Source organism: Carlito syrichta, unplaced genomic scaffold (assembly GCF_000164805.1).
Source record: "Carlito syrichta isolate Samal-C Ts95f unplaced genomic scaffold, Tarsius_syrichta-2.0.1 Scaffold305566, whole genome shotgun sequence".
NCBI classification, from domain to species: Eukaryota; Metazoa; Chordata; class Mammalia; order Primates; family Tarsiidae; genus Carlito; species Carlito syrichta.
In genome coordinates this window covers 52,108-70,555 of record NW_007249662.1, presented here as the reverse complement: position 1 = coordinate 70,555, position 18,448 = coordinate 52,108, and the positions used below count along the sequence as shown (strand labels likewise).

At 44.7% G+C, this 18,448-nt stretch overlaps 1 protein-coding gene across 1 annotated transcript in view; it reads left to right on the top strand.

Annotated features, from left to right (window-relative positions):
* Positions 1-10,257, top strand: part of LOC103264101 (2'-5'-oligoadenylate synthase 2-like) — a 31,879-nt gene extending 21,622 nt beyond the window's left edge. The window contains exons 4-10 of the mRNA XM_008061745.1: positions 366-601; positions 1,056-1,200; positions 4,318-4,488; positions 6,234-6,513; positions 7,648-7,835; positions 8,807-9,039; positions 10,061-10,257. Of these exons, the coding sequence (XP_008059936.1) occupies positions 366-601; positions 1,056-1,200; positions 4,318-4,488; positions 6,234-6,513; positions 7,648-7,835; positions 8,807-9,039; positions 10,061-10,229 (1,422 nt within the window). The 3' untranslated portion in view covers positions 10,230-10,257. The remainder of the gene's footprint in view (positions 1-365; positions 602-1,055; positions 1,201-4,317; positions 4,489-6,233; positions 6,514-7,647; positions 7,836-8,806; positions 9,040-10,060) is intronic.
* Positions 10,258-18,448: the final 8,191 nt, after the last annotated feature.

Here is an 18,448-nt window from a genome sequence, read left to right as displayed (position 1 = left end):
TAGGGAACAACACGTCTCCTGACTCTCACTTCCTTGGCTATTGTTTTAAGTTATTATTATCTTTTTGCTTGTCAAGTTGCTCATTTACTTTTGAAGACAAGCAGAGTGCCTGGAATTTCCCTTGAAGGAACTCAGTATTCTCTTCAATGTCCATGTTTGGGAGCCCCACTGGCCCCTAAGCGGGGACCTGCTCCGTCTCAGGTGCTCCACATCTTCGCCAGCTCTTGGTGTTGTCAGTTCACTGACTTTAGGCCTTCTGGTGGGGGACAGTGACCTCCTGTAGACTTCTGGATTTTTTATTTCAGACCTCAGACTTGCAAAAACCAGATCCCCAAATTCGCTGCTGACTCTGTCTTCTCTCACAGTGCCAGAGAAAACGGCCCGAGTTATCCTGGCTGCCTCCATATGCCCTTGAGTTGCTCACAGTGTACGCCTGGGAACAGGGATGTGGAGAAGAAGACTTTGACATCTCTGAGGGCATCAGAACCATTCTGGAGCTGATCGAGCAGAAGGACCAGCTGTGCATCTACTGGACGGTCTACTTCAACTTTGAGGATGAGACCGTTCGCAACATCCTGCTGAAACAGCTCCGATCAGAAAGGTGCCAAGCTCCCCACACCCTGTTCATGCACCCCTTCATCTGAACACTGGGTGGTGCCCCCTGGGAATGAGGTCTTGGTATTGTCCTGCCTAGCCAGTGGTGTCCCAACAAAACAGTGGCCACTGAAGTGAGAGGCAGAGGGGTCTGCTTGGAGGAGGGGAGGTCGGCTGACACTTTTCACATTCCCAACCCCTTATAGAAAGAAGGGATTAAGAGAGGAACCTGGGTGGCAGGAAGAGGAGGTGACCTTGTTAATTTATTAATGAGCACCCCTGTAAAGCAGAAAATGCAGGGTCAGAGGGGTACACGTCGTGGACAAAGGCCCTTGGCAGCATGGAGAGTTACAGGAATTCAGACCAAGAAACCAGACTCTCCCTGAGACCTCCTTCCCCAAAACTGATTTCTTCTCCCACAAGCAGCTCAGCTGATCTTTGTAATCTCATGGAACACACAGGCCTATGATCTTGGATCCAACTGACCCAACCAATAAATTCAGTGGAGATGGGCAATGCTGGAAACTGCTGAAAGAAGAAGCTCAGAACTGGCTGGCGTCTCCTGGTCTGTGCAACGAGCTGCCATTGCCATCCTGGGATGTGCAGGTGAGAGGGTTTTCCATACACAGCCTCTCATGCTGCGGGGAGGGGCCCCAACACCCAGCCTGAGTCTCCCTCGAGAGTACCAAGCATTAGTCTCCTGTGACCACTGTCATAAAGTACCACAAGCTGGCTTAAAACAATAGAAACACGTCCTCACCCTCATCTGGATGTTACAAGTCCAGAATCAGGTGCGGGCAGGGCTGTGCTCTCTCTTTGGCTCTGGAGAGGATCCTTCTCTGCTGCTTCAGCTTCTGGCGTTTGCTGGCGGTCTCTGGCTTGTGGCTTCCCCCGTGTCTCCACGAGGTCTTGCTTCATGCATGTCTGTCTACTTGCCTCCTCTTCTTATAAGAACAACAGTCATATTGAACCAGGGCCCACCTTAATGGCCGCATCTTAATTAGATTCCATCTGTAAAGACCTTAGTTCCAAATAAGGCGCATTCACAGGTAGAGCTGGTTGGAGCCTTAACATCTTTTAGGAAGACACAATTCAACCCACAACATGCCATCAGGGGCATTGGCTGTGAAGTGCAAAGGGGAGCAAAGAGAAAGAGGGCACCTACCGATGAGAGAGCTCCGTTAATTTCTGCGAGAGAAAGCAGACGTGCAGGTGATGATGGATGAAGCAGGGCAGAGCCCAGGAGAAGGGGTGGCAGCCAGGCCTGCGGGTGCCAGGACAGCTTGGCTCCACACAGGCAGGTGCAGCCCCAGGAGGAAGACCAGGGGCAGAAACAGAGGAGCCAACTGAAATGCCAGCCATGAAATAGATACATTGACTTTCCGCCCCCATCCCCCAAAGGAGAAGAATCTCTAGCATGGAATTCCCCTATACCTTCTCATATTATTACAGAGGGTGACCCAAGAGGAGCCTCCTCGGGTGAGACCAGAGTCTTCTGACTTTCCTGAGACTCACAGGGGTCAACAAGGGGCCAACCAAATTCCACATTTCACAAAGAACGAGTTTATATCCAAATTATGGGAGATGGGGGTCTACGTTCCATTTGCACAGAATTTGGAGGGAAACTGAACAAAACACGGGCTATAAATGGAGCTATGAGTGAGCTCTTGGGACCTGGAGGTGAAGGAGTCTGTGGATGAGGAAATTCCCTAGTTGGATCCAGAAGGACCAAGATGCACTGAACAAGTCACTCCTGTGTCCCCTCTCCCCATCCCCACTTTCACTGGGCTCCCAGTCTTTGTTTCCTGGTCTCAATTGTCCTGGCTTCCTCAGACAACTTTTTTCAAAAAAAATTTTCCCCCAACATTTTATTCTGAAAAGTTTTCAAACCTACAAAAAAGTGACACACATGTTTCAACAAACTCCTGAGTGCCCTTCAAATAGATGCTCAAATGGGTAACATTTACCACACTTGCTATGTTACAGTCTGAGGGTTTACACATTAGTTGTTTTTCATGCTAAGCCTCTTGAGAGTGGGATGCCAGACATCTTGTTACCCCTGGTTGCTTCTGCAGGATCTTTGAGAACAAGGACATTGTCTTTGATAAACACATGCCATGGTCAAATTCAGAAGGTTAGGACTTATGTATTTCAGAAGGTTAGGACTTATGTATTTTTGTATGACTAGAGTCATTTTTCAGAGCTTCACAAGCATCCCAAGAACGTCCTTCCTAAGACATCCCTTTCCAATCCAGGGACATACGTGGCATTTTGTTCCAAGTCTCTCCTATACTATCTTTTGCTACCGGCTTTGACTGTTTTGTTTTGCTACCCCCATCAACCTCTGTTTCCAAAACTATAAGGCCACGCCTCTCTCTACGGCTGTTGACATAATTTAGACCCAGAAACCACTGCGGAAGGGAATCTGAGCACTGCAGGGCTCACATTCACACACACACACACACACACACACACACGCAAGCACATGCACTCACACACACATACACACACACACTCACACATGCACACAATGCCCATGCACACACATGCACACATTCACACACCACAAGTATTCTGTCCTGTGGGATGGGCAGTGCTGGCAATGAACTTGCCTTCAACAGGGCACTTTCCTCTGCACTGTGAGGCCCACACCTAACATCTGGAATCAAGCATAGTTGACCTTTAACTTCCAAGCTGATCTCCCCTCCCCACCCTCAGGTGAGCAGGCCCAACTAGTCTGAGTCACCAGTAAAAGGACATCATCTGACAGAACAGTGTTTGTCTTCTCTTACAACTGCTTAAAAAAAACCCCAGGTTTATGACTTGAAGCAACACAAACTCATCAACTTACAGCATTCTGAAACTGGTCTCCCTGGGTTGACCTCAGGTATCCAGGGCTCTGGGGAGTTTGTGTTTCCTTGGCTTTTCAAGCTTCTTCAGGCCACCCAGATTCCTTGACTCATGGCCTCTGTCTCCCTCTCCAAAGCCACATCTTCTTCCAGCTCCACTGCTTCCATCTCCCACCCCCTTCTCCAACTCTGACTACCTGCCTGCCTGTCCCATGGACTCTTGTCCCTGCCATGGGCCAATCTGGCTAGTTCAGAATCTCCCCACTCCAGACCCTTCCAACATTATCTCCAGAGGAAGCATGGCCCTGCCCACACCTTGGCCTCGCATACCTGGCCTCCAGGACAGTGGAAGAATAAACTTCTGTTGTCATAAGCCACCCACTTGTGGTAACTTGGCATGCAGCCCTGGAAATGAATATACCTAAGTACAATGTGTTTGAAAACACTAATATGACCTCAAAAAAGGAGGAGTGGCCACGACCATCAGAAATCTGTAGACCAGTAAACGGGAAACTAATGAAGAACTGAGGAGCAGGGAAAGCAAAAGAGCACCAGCCATTCCCAGGTGATGCCCCAACTGGAAGGGGAACCTCGGAGCCATCTGGAGTTAGGGGCACAGAAGACCTGTCTGGAGAAGAGTCCAGACCGGGGGTGGACGGGGAGGAGGGACAACCAGAAGAGTTTTTGTTTCTTGGGACCCTGGATACCACCCTAAATTCTCAGGTATGTTCTTAGGGTATGTCAGTGGAAGGACCAAAGACAGGAAGTGGATGGAGGGAGGGGCAGGACAGAGGGCCCAGAGAAGGCAGGAAAGGAAGTCTCCTATAGTCAGGAAGAAGCTGGTCAGTGCTAAGGGTCTTTTGCCTTTCCCTAGCCTTCACCGCTCTTCACAACTAAGGGTGAACATCTAATTAAATTCATCGAGGACTTCCTCCAGCCTAACAAGCGCTCCCTAGCTGAGATCAACAATGCTGTTGAAGCCATCTGTGCATTCCTTACAAAAAAATGCTTTCAACATTCACCCAACAAGATCCAGATCGTCCAGGTGAGCACTGATCCTTCTCTTGCTTCTTACAGGAATGATGTCACACTGGGTAAGCCTGGAAGGGAACTCCATGGGCACTGCCACTCTCCAGGACCCATCTACTTTTGGAAACTTGAGGAAGGGAAGTTGGGGAGTCTGGAGACTAGGACACAGGTTTTCAGTGGGGGCTATGGGTAGACTGTGCCATTGACAGTATGCTTTTTATTCTGTGTTCGCCTCCTGGCACTTCTGGCCATCCTTGGTGCTTGGGGCCTGGAGACACATCATTCCCTACGCTGCCTCTCAGGTCACCTTCTCTCTGCATCTTCTCCCCTCCTCTTCTAAGGACACTTGTCATTTGATTCAGGGTCCAGCCTAATCCAGAATGACCTCATCTCCAGAAACTTAATTGCATCTGCAAAGACCCTTTGTTCCAAATAAGGGCACATCCACAGAATCCCAAAGGACATAACTTTTTTGAGGGGTACCTAACCAACTGCAGATGCTTAGCTTGGTGTGTACTCTGTGTTTCAATGACTGAGGCCCAATATGCTCCATCAGCTGAGTTAAAGATTCAGAGGATTGGAGTTGTTCTTGTCCATGGCTCAAAGGCCACAGCTGACACGCTTCCCTCTGCTGGTCACACAACCAGATACGCATGTGCCCATGGTAGGGGGGAGACAGAAATACATCTGCATGAACATCTGTAGTGATGCAGAAACAGAACTTTCTGGGTGCTGCCCTGGGAGGAGAGTGAAAAACAGCAATGAGCCCTGAGCCATGAGCAAGCCACCTAACTCACCTAACTGAAGTTCACTGAAGTGAAGACAAGACTGAGTTTGTGATCAACGCTAACACTGTCAACCTGCATTTTTTCCTTTCCTTCCTGAGACTCCATTAACATGGTAGTAGGTTAAAAAAAAAGGCATGTGACACATCAAAGAGAGGAAGAGAGCTGTCAATGGATAGCAATTGCCAAGGCAGAGGAGAAGATGCCACTTAGAGCTTGTGAGGAGGGGCCTGCAGCCCAGGAGAGGTCATGGAAACCCGAATCCTGGAGAGGAAGACGAGAGGGCTGCATGAATGAAGTGGGCTGGGACAGGGATGAGTTTAGGATCTGCACTTGGGAAATGGAACAGGAGGAATAGAAGAGGAAGAGAAAAGGAAGGAAGAAAAGGAGAAGGGGAAGAGGAGAAGGAAGAAGAAGAGAAAGGAGGAAGAGGAGGAGAAGGAGGAGGTGGAGAAGGGAGGAAATGGAGATGACTACATGGCAGAGACATAACCCAAAAAGCCTAAAATATTACTGCCTTGCCCTTTACAGAAAGCTGGCCAACCCCTGTACCTTAGTCCTGAAAATTCATGCAATGATCCCTGACTGCAGGAGACACCTGACACATCAGGATCAGATGAGCATTTGCCCCATAGTCACTGCATTCAGCTTGATTTCTTTCAGGTTCTGGCAATCCAGATAAAGCTAAATATTTCTTTAGGTGAAACGTTTAGAAAATTGACTAAAGCATCAGATAACGTGTAACTAGCCCATCGCGGGTTGTGAGCAAAGGGTGGGAGAATAATTGCCTTTGAAACCATATTTCCTAATAGATTGTAAAACGAAAACACTCTGCTTTGACTCTGCCCTCACAGGACCCTAACGCAGAACTTGGCCTTGGAAACCTCATTCACTAGCCTGCCTGGTGTCAGCCCTTGGGGGTACGGGGTTCTCAGTCTAGCAAATGATGCATTGCAACCTTTCTTTTCTCCTCCAGGGAGGTTCAATTGCCAAGGGCACCGTACTGAAGACTGGCTCCAATGTCGACCTCATTGTGTTCCACGACTCTCTTGAAAGCTACACCTCCCACAAACACAAGTGCTTAGAAATTATCAAGGAGATTCACAAACAGCTGGAAACCTACGAGCGGGAGAAGTGTGAAGTCAAGATTAAGATTTCAAAATGGGAGGCTCCCGGGGTGCTGAGCTTCTCCCTGAAATCCAAAAAACTCAAGCAAAGTATTGACTTTGACGTGCTGCCAGCCTTTAATGCTCTAGGTGAGATTCCCCAGACCTAGCTTCTAGAAGCCACATGACATAGTATTGGGTTGTGAAAATCTACAACACTCATGGGTCAGTACCCCCAAGCCAGCAGCAGTAATAATGGCAGTAATACTTTATGCGTATATACGATCTTGGTCTTATTTCCCATTTACGTGTCCTACGAACACGGGAGCTACATCTTATACTCCCCCAGTATTATCCACAATGCCTGTCAAAGAATGGGGTACACAGGGTTCCATACACATAAAATACACAGACAGATGAAATGCCTCAAATATGGTGAAGAAAATTAAATAACAAAATGTGGGAGAAACAGGAAAATGGGTGTTCACCTTCAATTCTGGGAGGAAATCTTTAGAAATTCAACTCCTGAGTGACAGATAAATCATGGTTATTAAGAGAAACAAGGCTATTTCAGGCATTTTCCAACTCAAATTCATCAAGACTCTAGTACCTTCCTCTGAATGATTCCCAGAAAAGGAATAAGAGTATAAAATGGGAGTAGGCAAACATTTTTTGGAAAAGGCAAGATAGCAAATATTTTCAGCTTTGAGGACCATATAGCATCTGCTGCAGCTACTCAACTCTGCTGTTGGAACATGAAAGCAGTCATGCATGATACCTTCACAAGTGAGTGTGACTGCATTGCAAGAAAACTTTATTTATAAAAACAAACAGTAGGCCAGATTTAGCCCAGAGTCCATAGTTTGCAAACTCCAGACTGGTCCTGTCCCAAAGGTCTTTCTGTGATCATAAAAATGCTCTATGTCTGTTTTCTGTATCTACTGAGAGCTCAACATGTGGGTAGTGCAACTGAGGAACTAAATTTTATCTTTTCTCTTCTTTTCATTAAGTACAAATGACCACATTGGCTGGTGGCTACTATGTTGACAGTGCAGGTCTAGACAATACTTTAATAATACCACCTGGACTTGTGAAGACCATGTAACTTTTTCAAAAACTCCTTACTCTGGAGATGCTATCTATATCACAGACATCAGTCATTGAAATACAATAACATCATTCAAAGTAGTTTCCCAGAATTAGATTATGTTTGTCAAAAGTGTTTTGAAATCTGTGACTTACTATGCTTATTAAGATATAATGTTGCTGTCTCCCTCATGCTAGGTAAGTGGAATTCTGGCTGGAAACCCAACCCGGAGGTCTATGCTGAGCTCATTGAGCTCTATAAATCCTCAGACATCCTGGGGAGAGAGTTTTCCTCCTGTTTCACACTGCTGCAGCGAAACTTCATTTGCTTCCGGCCCACGAAACTGAAGAATTTAATTCGCCTGGTGAAGCACTGGTACAAACAGGTACAACAGCTCTTGTTCTGACTATCTGGTTATTATTTTTACCAGTAAGTTCTCACCATTAAGCCAGCACTTACCAAGTGCCCCGTTGCCCCTATTTTCCCATGCTGAAGGCTGAGCCCTTCTAGGAAATCTGCCCTCTGGGTATTTTTGCGGGGTTCCCATACCTCATCCCATTCATTTGGGTCATGTGTAGACCACCTCTTGCCACCAAAGCTGCTACACGTGGTTTGTTTTGCCCTCACACTGGTCAAGTAATTCTGTAGAAACCCAAGTTATCCCACCTGCAGATTGGGACTTGCATGTCAACAAAATGCCAGTGTGGCCAGCTAGGGCTTGGTGCCAGGATTGTCTCTTGGGAGGCAGGTTGAAGCTACAGGTGGAACTGGGCTGACTTTCAGAATGATTAGCCAGTCTACACTTGTGTCAACCGCTTTGCACACAAGGTAGGTTCTGAGTATTTTGAGGTGATGAACATCAGGCACAGTATCAGCCCTTCCTGAGACATCTTGTTTCTGTGTCCTGCTCCCTGTAGCGTAAGACTGAGACTGGGCTCTGCAATTTTCATTCCTAAAGATCAGAGAGTTGGCAGAGTATGTCTACTCAGAGGGCTTAGGGCTGTGGTGGGACACTGAGTGAGTCACTCACTTGCCCAGACCTCAAGTGGAGGTCATGACTCCTGTATTGTTGGGAGAATTAGGCATAGTGTAGGTAAATGCCTGAACCCAGGATCAGCATGCAGTGAGTTTCTAGGGAGCCATAGCTGTATCATGATCCTAGGAAGGCACACAAATGAGAAGCCCATGTGTTTTGCTTCCCATTGACCAGCTAAGCTCCTGTGAACCTACACTGTTTAGACACCCAAGTTGCAGAGTGACAGCCCGCCAGCATGGCATTGTGACACAGCTGCCCCACTGTGACTCTTGTTGAATTCCTTGTTCCGGTGTCATCTGATAGTCCCATTCTTCCCTCAGTGTGAAAATAAACTGAAGGGCTCTTTGCCCCCAAAGTATGCCTTGGAGCTGCTCACTGTCTATGCCTGGGAGCAGGGGAGTGGGACCGAGGATTTTGACACTGCGGAAGGTTTCCGGACAGTCCTGGAGTTGGTCGCACAGTATCGGCAGCTCTGCATCTTCTGGACTGTCAATTACAACTTTGAAGATGAGACTCTGAGGAATTTCTTGCTGAGTCAGATCCAGAAAACCAGGTGCCCTCACCCCAGCCCCATCCTGTTCTTTCCCCAATACCCCTCTGTGCTACTTCAGAGTCCTAGGTTCTCCTCCCCTGGGGTTTGATCCATTTCTGTTGAGAAAGGGAGACAGTGATACCAAGCAGAGTCCCTTGGTCTCCAGTGATAAGATCCTGAGGTAGGAGAAAATGCTGTCCAGAAGAAAGAGGGAAGGAGGCATGGAGACACACACTCAGAAAGAAACACATACATTTGTTAGCAGGTGTAAGAGGTCTTTGAGCTGAAATTGTGTCCCTGAAAATCATTCATGGACCAATTTTTCCTGCAAAATATTTATTAGATTAGGGTTTATCTACTATTTTTGGCCTTCAAGAATAGCAAGGAGGCCAGGCATGGTGACTTGCACTGGTAATGCCAGCACTTTGAGGGAAGGCGTAGGAGGATGCTGGGTATGGTTGCATGTGCCTACCAACCCAGCTTCTCAGGAGGCTGAGGTAGAAGGACCACCTGAGCCTAGAAGTCAAGGCTGCACTGAGACGTGATTGTGCCACTGCACTCCAGCCTGGGTGACAGTATGAGATACCAGCTGGAAAAGAAAAAAATATATAGTAAGAAACCCTAGTGCATCCTCTCAGGGCCACCAGTAAGGGACAAAGACAGTGGAAGCCAGAGAAAAGAGGGAAAATAAAGAAGCACTGAGAAAGAATAGAGAAGTAACAGAGGACAAGATACTGTGGTTTGCCTGCCGTGGGCAGCTGGCCACATTGTACTTGATTAAATTATTCCTCATCTTTCGGTCGACCTGGCAGGGAGGAAAGATTTACATTGTGCCTTCATGTATATAGTGATTAACAACCTTCAGAATATTTTTGACAAATATAATTTAATTCTAGGGATTCACTTTGAACAACATTCATATGCTTGATTTACTGACATCTAAGCTGTAAGAACACATTGTTTTGTTGATGGGAGTAGGATGGGCCCCAAATTGGAAGTCACCGGCTTTGGAATCCCCTAATGCTTTCTAACTCTCCTTCAGGCCTGTGATCTTGGACCCAGCGGAACCTACTGGTGATGTGGGTGGAGGGGACCGTTGGTGTTGGCATCTTCTGGCCAAAGAAGTCAAGGAATGGCTGTCCTCTCTCTGCTTCAAGGATGGGAGTGGAAACCCAGTGCAGCCGTGGAAAGTGCCAGCAAGAGTCATCTGAGGGAGGTGGGATCTGGAGATCGTCCTCTGATCCAATCAAACAGCTACAGTGGTAGTGACTTGGGAGTGAATCAGCCACACATAGCAGAAAACTCAACTTCCAGAAACTTAAGCAGTTGGTCCTCCAAGCCCCCTTTACAAGTAATTTTGAGGCATGAAATGCCAGACTGACACACCATAGGGTGCTGGGCAGCATGCCTGGTCTCTACCCACTTCCAATAGCCCTCTTTTCCCCAGCGTGACAGCCAAAAATGTCTTCAGACATTGTTAAGTGTCCCTTGGGGATCACAGCTCATTCTGACTTTGACTTTTGGCTCCACCTTCTTTAACTGTTAATTCTAGTACTTGTGGCCCTGAAAGTAGTGATTGTACCACTAGATTGCAGGTTCATGATCCAGGCAGGAAGAACAGAAAGGGGGAAGATACCCAAGGACCAAGAATCCAGACATGTTCTTAGTAGCTTCATCTAGCAAATTCTCTTCCACTTCATTGCCCAGAACTGTTGTGTATCTACTCAAAGGTGGCTACAAAAAAGGGGAGTGAAGACAACTGGATGTGGGTTGGGTCAGTCTCCCAAGGGTGTTGCCACACCTCGCCAAAACCTCCCTCCTACCAAGCTACACTTGGTGCATCCCCTAGAATATACTTCCACCAGGTTCTTTCTGTAAAGCAGTTTCCCTCAACCTTGTTACTGTCAACCTTTGGGGCCAGATCATTCTTTTTTAGGGGACTGTCCTGTGCACTGTAGGATGTGGAGCAACCATCCCTCGTCTCTACTCACTAGATTCTACCCAATTGTGACAACTGAAAACATGATGAGGGCCGGGCATGGTGGCTCATGCCTGTAATCACAGCACTTTAGGAGGCCAAGGCAGGAGCATTACCTGACTCCAGGACTTTGAGAGCAACCCAGGCAACATACCAAGACCTCATCTTTACAATAATAAAAATAAAAAATTAGCCGGGCATAATTGATAGTGTCACTGCACACCTCCAGGGAGACAGACTGAGATCCGACTAAAAAAAAAAAAAAAAGGCTTGGAACATGTTAAGTGTCCTCGGAGAGCAAAATTGCCCTCAGGTGAGAACCCCTGCTGTAAAGGAATCTTCTACTCCAACCCTGGAGTCAGCTCTAGTTACTAAGATCTGCACTACCAAAAATGTGTCTCTGGCAATAGTGGCCTTCCCAGATACAGTTCCTTCTTTTTTTATATTTCTGGCTCTTTTACCTAGTGGTTGCACCTGCTTAGGAATCATTGTCCTCCCACATGTGTTTCTAGTTGGTGCAGACACCAGAAGGCTGTGTCCATCATTGAGATGCTTTCATTCAGAAGACGTACAATCCTGGAATAATAATGCTAGAAGAAGCTTCTCGAGGTCATCTGGTAATTACTTTTGAAGACTCAATTCACCAGTAACCCAGATCCACTCTTCCGGCGATGTTCCTGCTACTCCCTCCCTCACTTTAGACTCCGCCTAAAATCAAGACTGCAGAGTCCTTCATAAAGTTTTGCCTTGATGAACTTCCTCTCTGTGCATGTCCTACCTTTTGCTCTCATCTAGTTTTAGTGGATCATATTTCTGTCAACCTGTATCTTTTCTGCATTTTTCCAGTTAGCTCCTCCTTTTTCCTTCAAGTCTTAAAAATGATCTTCGAGTGTGGAAAATGAAGCCTTTTGCTTGGCCCCCATGACTCCATGATCTTGGTCTCAGAATCTTCCAACTCATTCACTTCCTATCTCTTTCTTCTGTATAAAAAACTCTTCCCATTCCCGCTGACATAGAGGTCTCCTAAACTGGCTGCCAGTCAGCCCATTTGTTAGACCTTCAAAGTCTCCAAAGACTTGACTGATCATTGTTGCCTTATCCATATGAGTCTGTATTCTTTTCCGTCTGAGACTGCCTTTTTCTCTCCACCGAGGAGTATCTTCATGTCAAATCGAAAGACTTTTCTTTGGGCTTCAGCATCAAAGAGACTTGAAAGACTAAAGGTTTAAACATCACATACCTCCCAATTAAAATTGTATTCCTACTGCATATACCAACTATGGTACAATATAGAACAGATCTGGCCTCTGTGCCCAGTTCCTGGCACAGAGTTTCCAAAAGCTTTGGAATTTTTTGACAGGAGTCTCTGTATTTATAATGAGCCTCTTTCAATCATGAGTTTATGCTAACAAGTTGACTCACTCACAGTGGACCTTTATATAGATTCAAGGGAGGAGTTGGCCAAGCCAGAAAGACTAAGCATGTAATTAGAGTATTGGAGGTTTCAGTTTTATCCCCCAATCTTCAAGGAGAAGAGGGGCTGCCCATTGAGTTCAATCATATGGTCAGTGACTTAATCATGCCAATGTAGTGGGACCCCAATAAAACTCTGGACAATGAGGCTTGGGGAGCTTCCTGGTTGCTGAGCAATCCAATGTATCAGGAAGGTGGAACACCCCAAGTCCACAGAGACAAAATCTCCTAAGCTTTCTAAGATTCATTTCAGTTCCAGACCCTTCCAAATTTTGCCACACTATATATCTTTTAATCTGACTCTTCATTTGTGTTCTCTGTAATAAAATGGTGATTGTGAGTATAGAACTTTTCTGAGTTCTGTGAGTCATTCCTGCAAATTATGGAACCTGAACAGGAGTTATGGGAACCCCCCAGTTGGTAGCCAAGTTGGACAGAGGCATGGGTAGCCTGGGAGCCCCACCTGTGGCTACTGTCTGAAGTAAAGATAGACTTGTTAAGGGTCTTTCTCTTTAACTTGTAGGACCTGCATCAATTCAAGCAGTTCGTGTCTTACTTGCATTGAATCACAGAACAGTCAGCCAACTGGTGTCAGAAGACTGGTGATGGAATGCACTACTACTCTTGTCTAGGACAAGGCAAAAGAAATAGGGATGATGATGATGATGATGATGATGACAATGATGATGATGATAAATGAAAGGATGATCATGTTAATGCACATCTACTCAATCTACAACTAGTTACCAGACCCTTCTAGATACCTAAACCTGCTTTAGATACCTCAATAGGAAACAAGAAAAATGAAGCTATAAAACATTGCTCATGGGGCTTTATGGTATAACTGAAGGAAACTAAAACACATAACTCTAAATCCTTTAAGGAAAAATGAAGACAGTTTACAAGAATGTGCTAAGTGGGAGGTTTGTAATGAGCTAGACCAAGAATGAAGTGAGCAACTCAAAGTCACACAAAGGCAAGAAGGAACCATTTCCATCTCCCTTGACAATGTCATCTCAACATTCAGCAGACATTTAAATTCTTCAAGAGCAAAGAGAAAAAGTTCACAGTGATCTGGAAACATGCAGTCTTTGGTCATTACTGGGCATAACTATGGCACCAACCCCTTCTCAGAAACTTGGAAACTACAGAACAATCAGGCAAGAAAAAGAAATAAAGCATATCCAAAAAGGAAAAGAGGAAATCAAACTCTCTCTATATGCCTACAATAAGATCTTATAACTAGAAAATCCTAAAGACTTCTCCAAGAGACTCCAGAACTTGATAAATGAATTCAGTAAAGTTTCAGGATACAAAATCAACCCACACAAATCAGTAGCACCGCTGTACACCAATAGTGACCAAGCTGAGAATCAAATTGAGAAACTCAATTCCATTTACAATAGCCAAAAAGCTAAAATACCTAGGTACATATTTAACCAAGGAGGCAAAAGATTTCCATATTGATAACTACAAAACCCTGATGAAAGAAATGTAGAAGACATAAACAAATGGAAAAACATCCTATGCTCATGGATTGGAAGAATCAACATTGGGTTAAAATGACCACATTACCCAAAGTAATCTACAAACAACTCAAATGTCATTTTTACAGAATTAGAATAAACAATCCTAAAATTCATATGAAACCAAAAAAAGAGTCACAATAGCCAAGCAATCCTAAGCAAAAAGAAGAAAGCTGGAGGCATTACATTACCTGACTTCAAACTATACTACAAGACTATAGTAATCATAATATCAATGGTAGTGATACAACAGCAGATTCATGAATCAATGGAACAAAATAGAGAATCCGGAATAAGCCCAAACACCTGCAACAAACTGATCTTTGACAAGGGGAACAAAAACAAACACTGGGGAAGGGACACCCTATTCAACATATGGTGCTAGGGAAATTAGATAGAAACTTGAGTCCCATCTCTCCCCATATCCAAAAATTAACTCAAGATGGATTAAAGACTTAAGTGTCAGACCTGACACCATAAAAATCCCTGAAGAAAAACAAGGAAAAACTTTTCTGAACATCAGCCTAGGAAAAGAACTTATGGTTAAACCCCCAAGAACAAATGCAACAAAAATAAAAATAAACAAGTGGGACTTAATTAAGCCAAAAAGCTTCTGCACAGCAAAAGAAATCATCAACAGAGCATATAGGCAAACTACAGAATAGGGGAAGATATTTGCAAACTATACATCTGGCAAAGGACTAATATCCAGAATCTACAAAGACCTCAAACAAATCAGCAAGAAAAAAGCAAATAACCCCATCAAAAGGTGAGCAAATGACATGAACAGACATCTCTCAAAAGAAGATATACAAATGGCCAACAAACATATGCAAAAATGCTCAATATTACTCATTGTCAGGGAATGCAAATTAAAACCACAATGAGATACCACCTTATACCAGTCAGGTTGGCCATTATTAAAAAAATTAAAAAATAATAGGCTATGGCATGATGGGAGAAAAGGGAACAATTCTACACTGTTGGTGGAAGTGTAAATTAGCACAACCTCTATGAAAAGAAGTATGGAGATTTCTCAAGCAACTAAAAGCAGATCTATGTTTGATCCGGCAATCATATTACTAGGTATCTACCCAGAGGAACAAAGGTCATTATATTAAAAAGACACCTGCACTCACATGTTCATCGCAGCACAATTCACAATTGCAAAGATGTGGAATCAACCCAAATGTCCATTCCTCAATCAGTGGATAATGAAAATGTAGTATATATACACCATGAAATACTATTCAGCTATCAAAAAGAATAAAAAAGTCTTTTGCAGAAACATGGATGGAATTGGAGAACATCATCCTAAGTAAACTAACTCAGAAACAAAAAAACAAATTTATGCTCTAAAAGATTTTAAAGAATGGCACTTATCTGTGAAGAGTAAACTAATCAATTAGTGATGTCTGCCATGGATGCAGTAGAGGAAAGTGGTGATATAAGTTCCGTAATTGATTAGCAATGTCTAACACAGATGCAGAAAGGAGAAGATGCTCACAGACATACAGTGTGTGTCTGGGCCATTGAGTGGGTCTTGAGTTCAGTTGCTAGCTGGTGAGTATGCCCACCATCCTTACCACACAGACTTCAGGCCTCCTCCTCAAAACAGCTCCAGAATTAGAGTAATCTAGAGGTGGTGGGAACCAGGGAGGCTCAGGTGTGTGGGAGTGAGGAGCGGCTTCACATGGAACATGCAGGGAGGACGTCTTACTGACCTGAGCAGGGACAAATTTCACATTAGTCCCTCAGTCTTTGACAGTGGCCACCCTGGTATTGGCATGTTGGCCTCATTGTAACTTTTGGAGCTTTCTGATCTAGCCACACCCTTGGATAGAAGCACTGGACCTCAGAAAGATGTTGATTCTCCCTGAGTTGATTTACAGATTTAGTGATCACCCTAAAAATACCCACAAGTAACCAGGCTCGGTGGCTCAGCCTGTAATCCCACACCTTTGGGAGGCTGAGGTGAGTGGATTGCCTGAGCCCGCGGGTTTGAGACCCGTCTGAGCAGGCGAGACCTCATCTCTACAATAAAATAAAATAAAACAAATTAGCCGGGCGTGGTAGAGCACATGCCTGTAATTCCAGCTACTCGGAAGGCTGAGGCGGAAGGATTGCCGGAGCCCAGCAGGCGAGACTGCGGTGGCCGGGAGTGGCCACTGCACTCCAGTCTGGCGACAGAGTGAGACTCCAACTCAAAAAAAAAAAAAAATACCCAGAAGTGCTTTTCAGTGGAACTAGACAGTTGATTCTAAAGTTCTTATGGAAAAATGCCCATAAAGAGAAGAGTTCCAAGGAGGGACTGGCCCTAGCCAATGGTAAAACACGTATGAAGCCTCTAATGTTTAGACAGTTGGTGGTGGCACAATAATAACCAGGCTGGTGGAATTGGGTGTCTATCACCACGATGCCCAGGAAAATGAATGACAAAAGCTCTCTGTGAGCAGCCAGCAGTAGGAAGCTCAGTGAGAGACAGAGGGCCTCCTCGGTAGCCTCTAAAGAGGCTCACATCTCCTGCAGCCAGCAGGCAGAGAAAGTGAAGACCACATCCAGATCAGAATCCTAAGAAATGCAGGCTCCAAATTGGGTGGTGGTGAGTGTGTGTGTGTTTTGTTGTTGTTGTTTTTAATTTAACTTAAAAATATTTTTTGTTGAGATATAATTCAATACAATAAATCTCGCCCCTTAAAAGTATACAATTCAGCGGTATGAGTATATTCATAAGGTTATACATTGTATATCCACAAGACTTGTATTCAGTATGCCAATAAGGTGTGCCAAGTCACAGATGCATTCATCACACTAATTCCAGAACATTTCCATCACCCTAAAAGGAAACCTGAAACTCATGAGCAATCACTTGCCATCCTCTAACCCATTCTCCCCCTAATCCCTGGAAACCACTAATCTGCTGTGTCTAGTACCTAATGCAAACATTTCATATAAATGGCATCATATGATGTGTCAACTTGTGTGTCTGGCTTATTTTATTTAACGTTTTCAAGGTTCATTCATGTTCTAGCTTGTGTCAGTGCTGCATTCCTTTCTATTGCTAAATAGTCTTCCAGTGCATGGATAGGCCACATTTGCTTATCTATTCATCCATCGATGGGCGTTTGGGACTTTTTCACTTTCAGTTATTGTGAATAATGCTGCCATGAACACCCATGCACAAAATGTTGGGTGTACAGGCATTTTCACTTATCTTAGGTATACGAGAGGGGACCCTCAGAAAACAGAATTATCTTTTGGTGGGTGGGCTACTTGTACTGTAGGCTTTCCCCATTAGTTAAGGGTTTCAGATAGTTCAGTTTCTATCTGGAAATTTTGAGAGGGCTGTGTCACAATTTGCAGAAGAAATGTCCCAAGTGGTGACAATCAGGTGACTAGTTTTTCCACCTCGAGAGCATACTTGCCCACACTGCACTGAGTATTCAGCAGTTTTGGATCAAAATTGGCATGACCCCCAGACCCCATGTGCTCTATTCACCTGATCTCACCCTGAGCGACTTTGTTTCGCTGAATGAAAACAGTCCTCAAGTAGAAATGATTTGCTGATGTGGAAGAGGTAAAACAAATGGCAGAAGCACTAAAAGTCATCAAAATGAATGAGTTCAAAAATTGCTTTGAGCCGTGAAAAAAGGCATCTCAATAGGTGTATTGCATCAAATGGAGAGTACTTTGAGGGTGAATGAAGTGTAAACATGTGAGAATACACAATTTTTTATAAATACATTTCGGTTTTTTGGTCATTCCCCCCCCCCATATACAAACTGTCCCCAATTTACAATGGTTTGACTTAAAGTTTTTTGAATTTCATTGTGGGTTCATCAGGAGACAACCTCATTGTAGGCTGAGGAGCATCTGTATGCTTTATTAGACAGAGTTCTCCAGAGAAACAGAACCATTAGGATATAGAGAGATAGAGAGAGAGATGTATTGGGAGGGATTGGCTCATGAGATTACAGAGGCTGAGAAGTCCCATACTCTGCCGTATGCAAGCTGGAGACCCAGGGAAGCTGGTGGTGTGGTTCTGGTCCAAGCCAGAAGATCTGAGAACCATGCCTCCAGGTTCTCATTGGGAAAAGGAGCTTCAAGACTCCAGCCCAGCCTGTCTGCCTCTCAGTTTGGCACAAAAAAAAAGGTGGATAAGGACAGGAAAGGTCTTTAATGGGCAGGGCCTCAGTCAAGGTTCTGCAGAGCAATGGAACCAATAGGATGTGTATTATTCATTTTTAAAGGTTTTGGTTGAGAAATTGACTCATGATTGTGGAATAGATGTTATGACTGCATAAGCAAGAAGAAGTTACACCAGTAAGCTGAGTCTAATTAATTATGAGTTTTTTTATTAACATGCAGGTCAAGAGCAGGCAAATGCCAGGGAAAAAACTTTTTTTTTTTGAGTTGGAGTCTCACTCTGTCGCCCAGACTGGAGTGCAGTGGC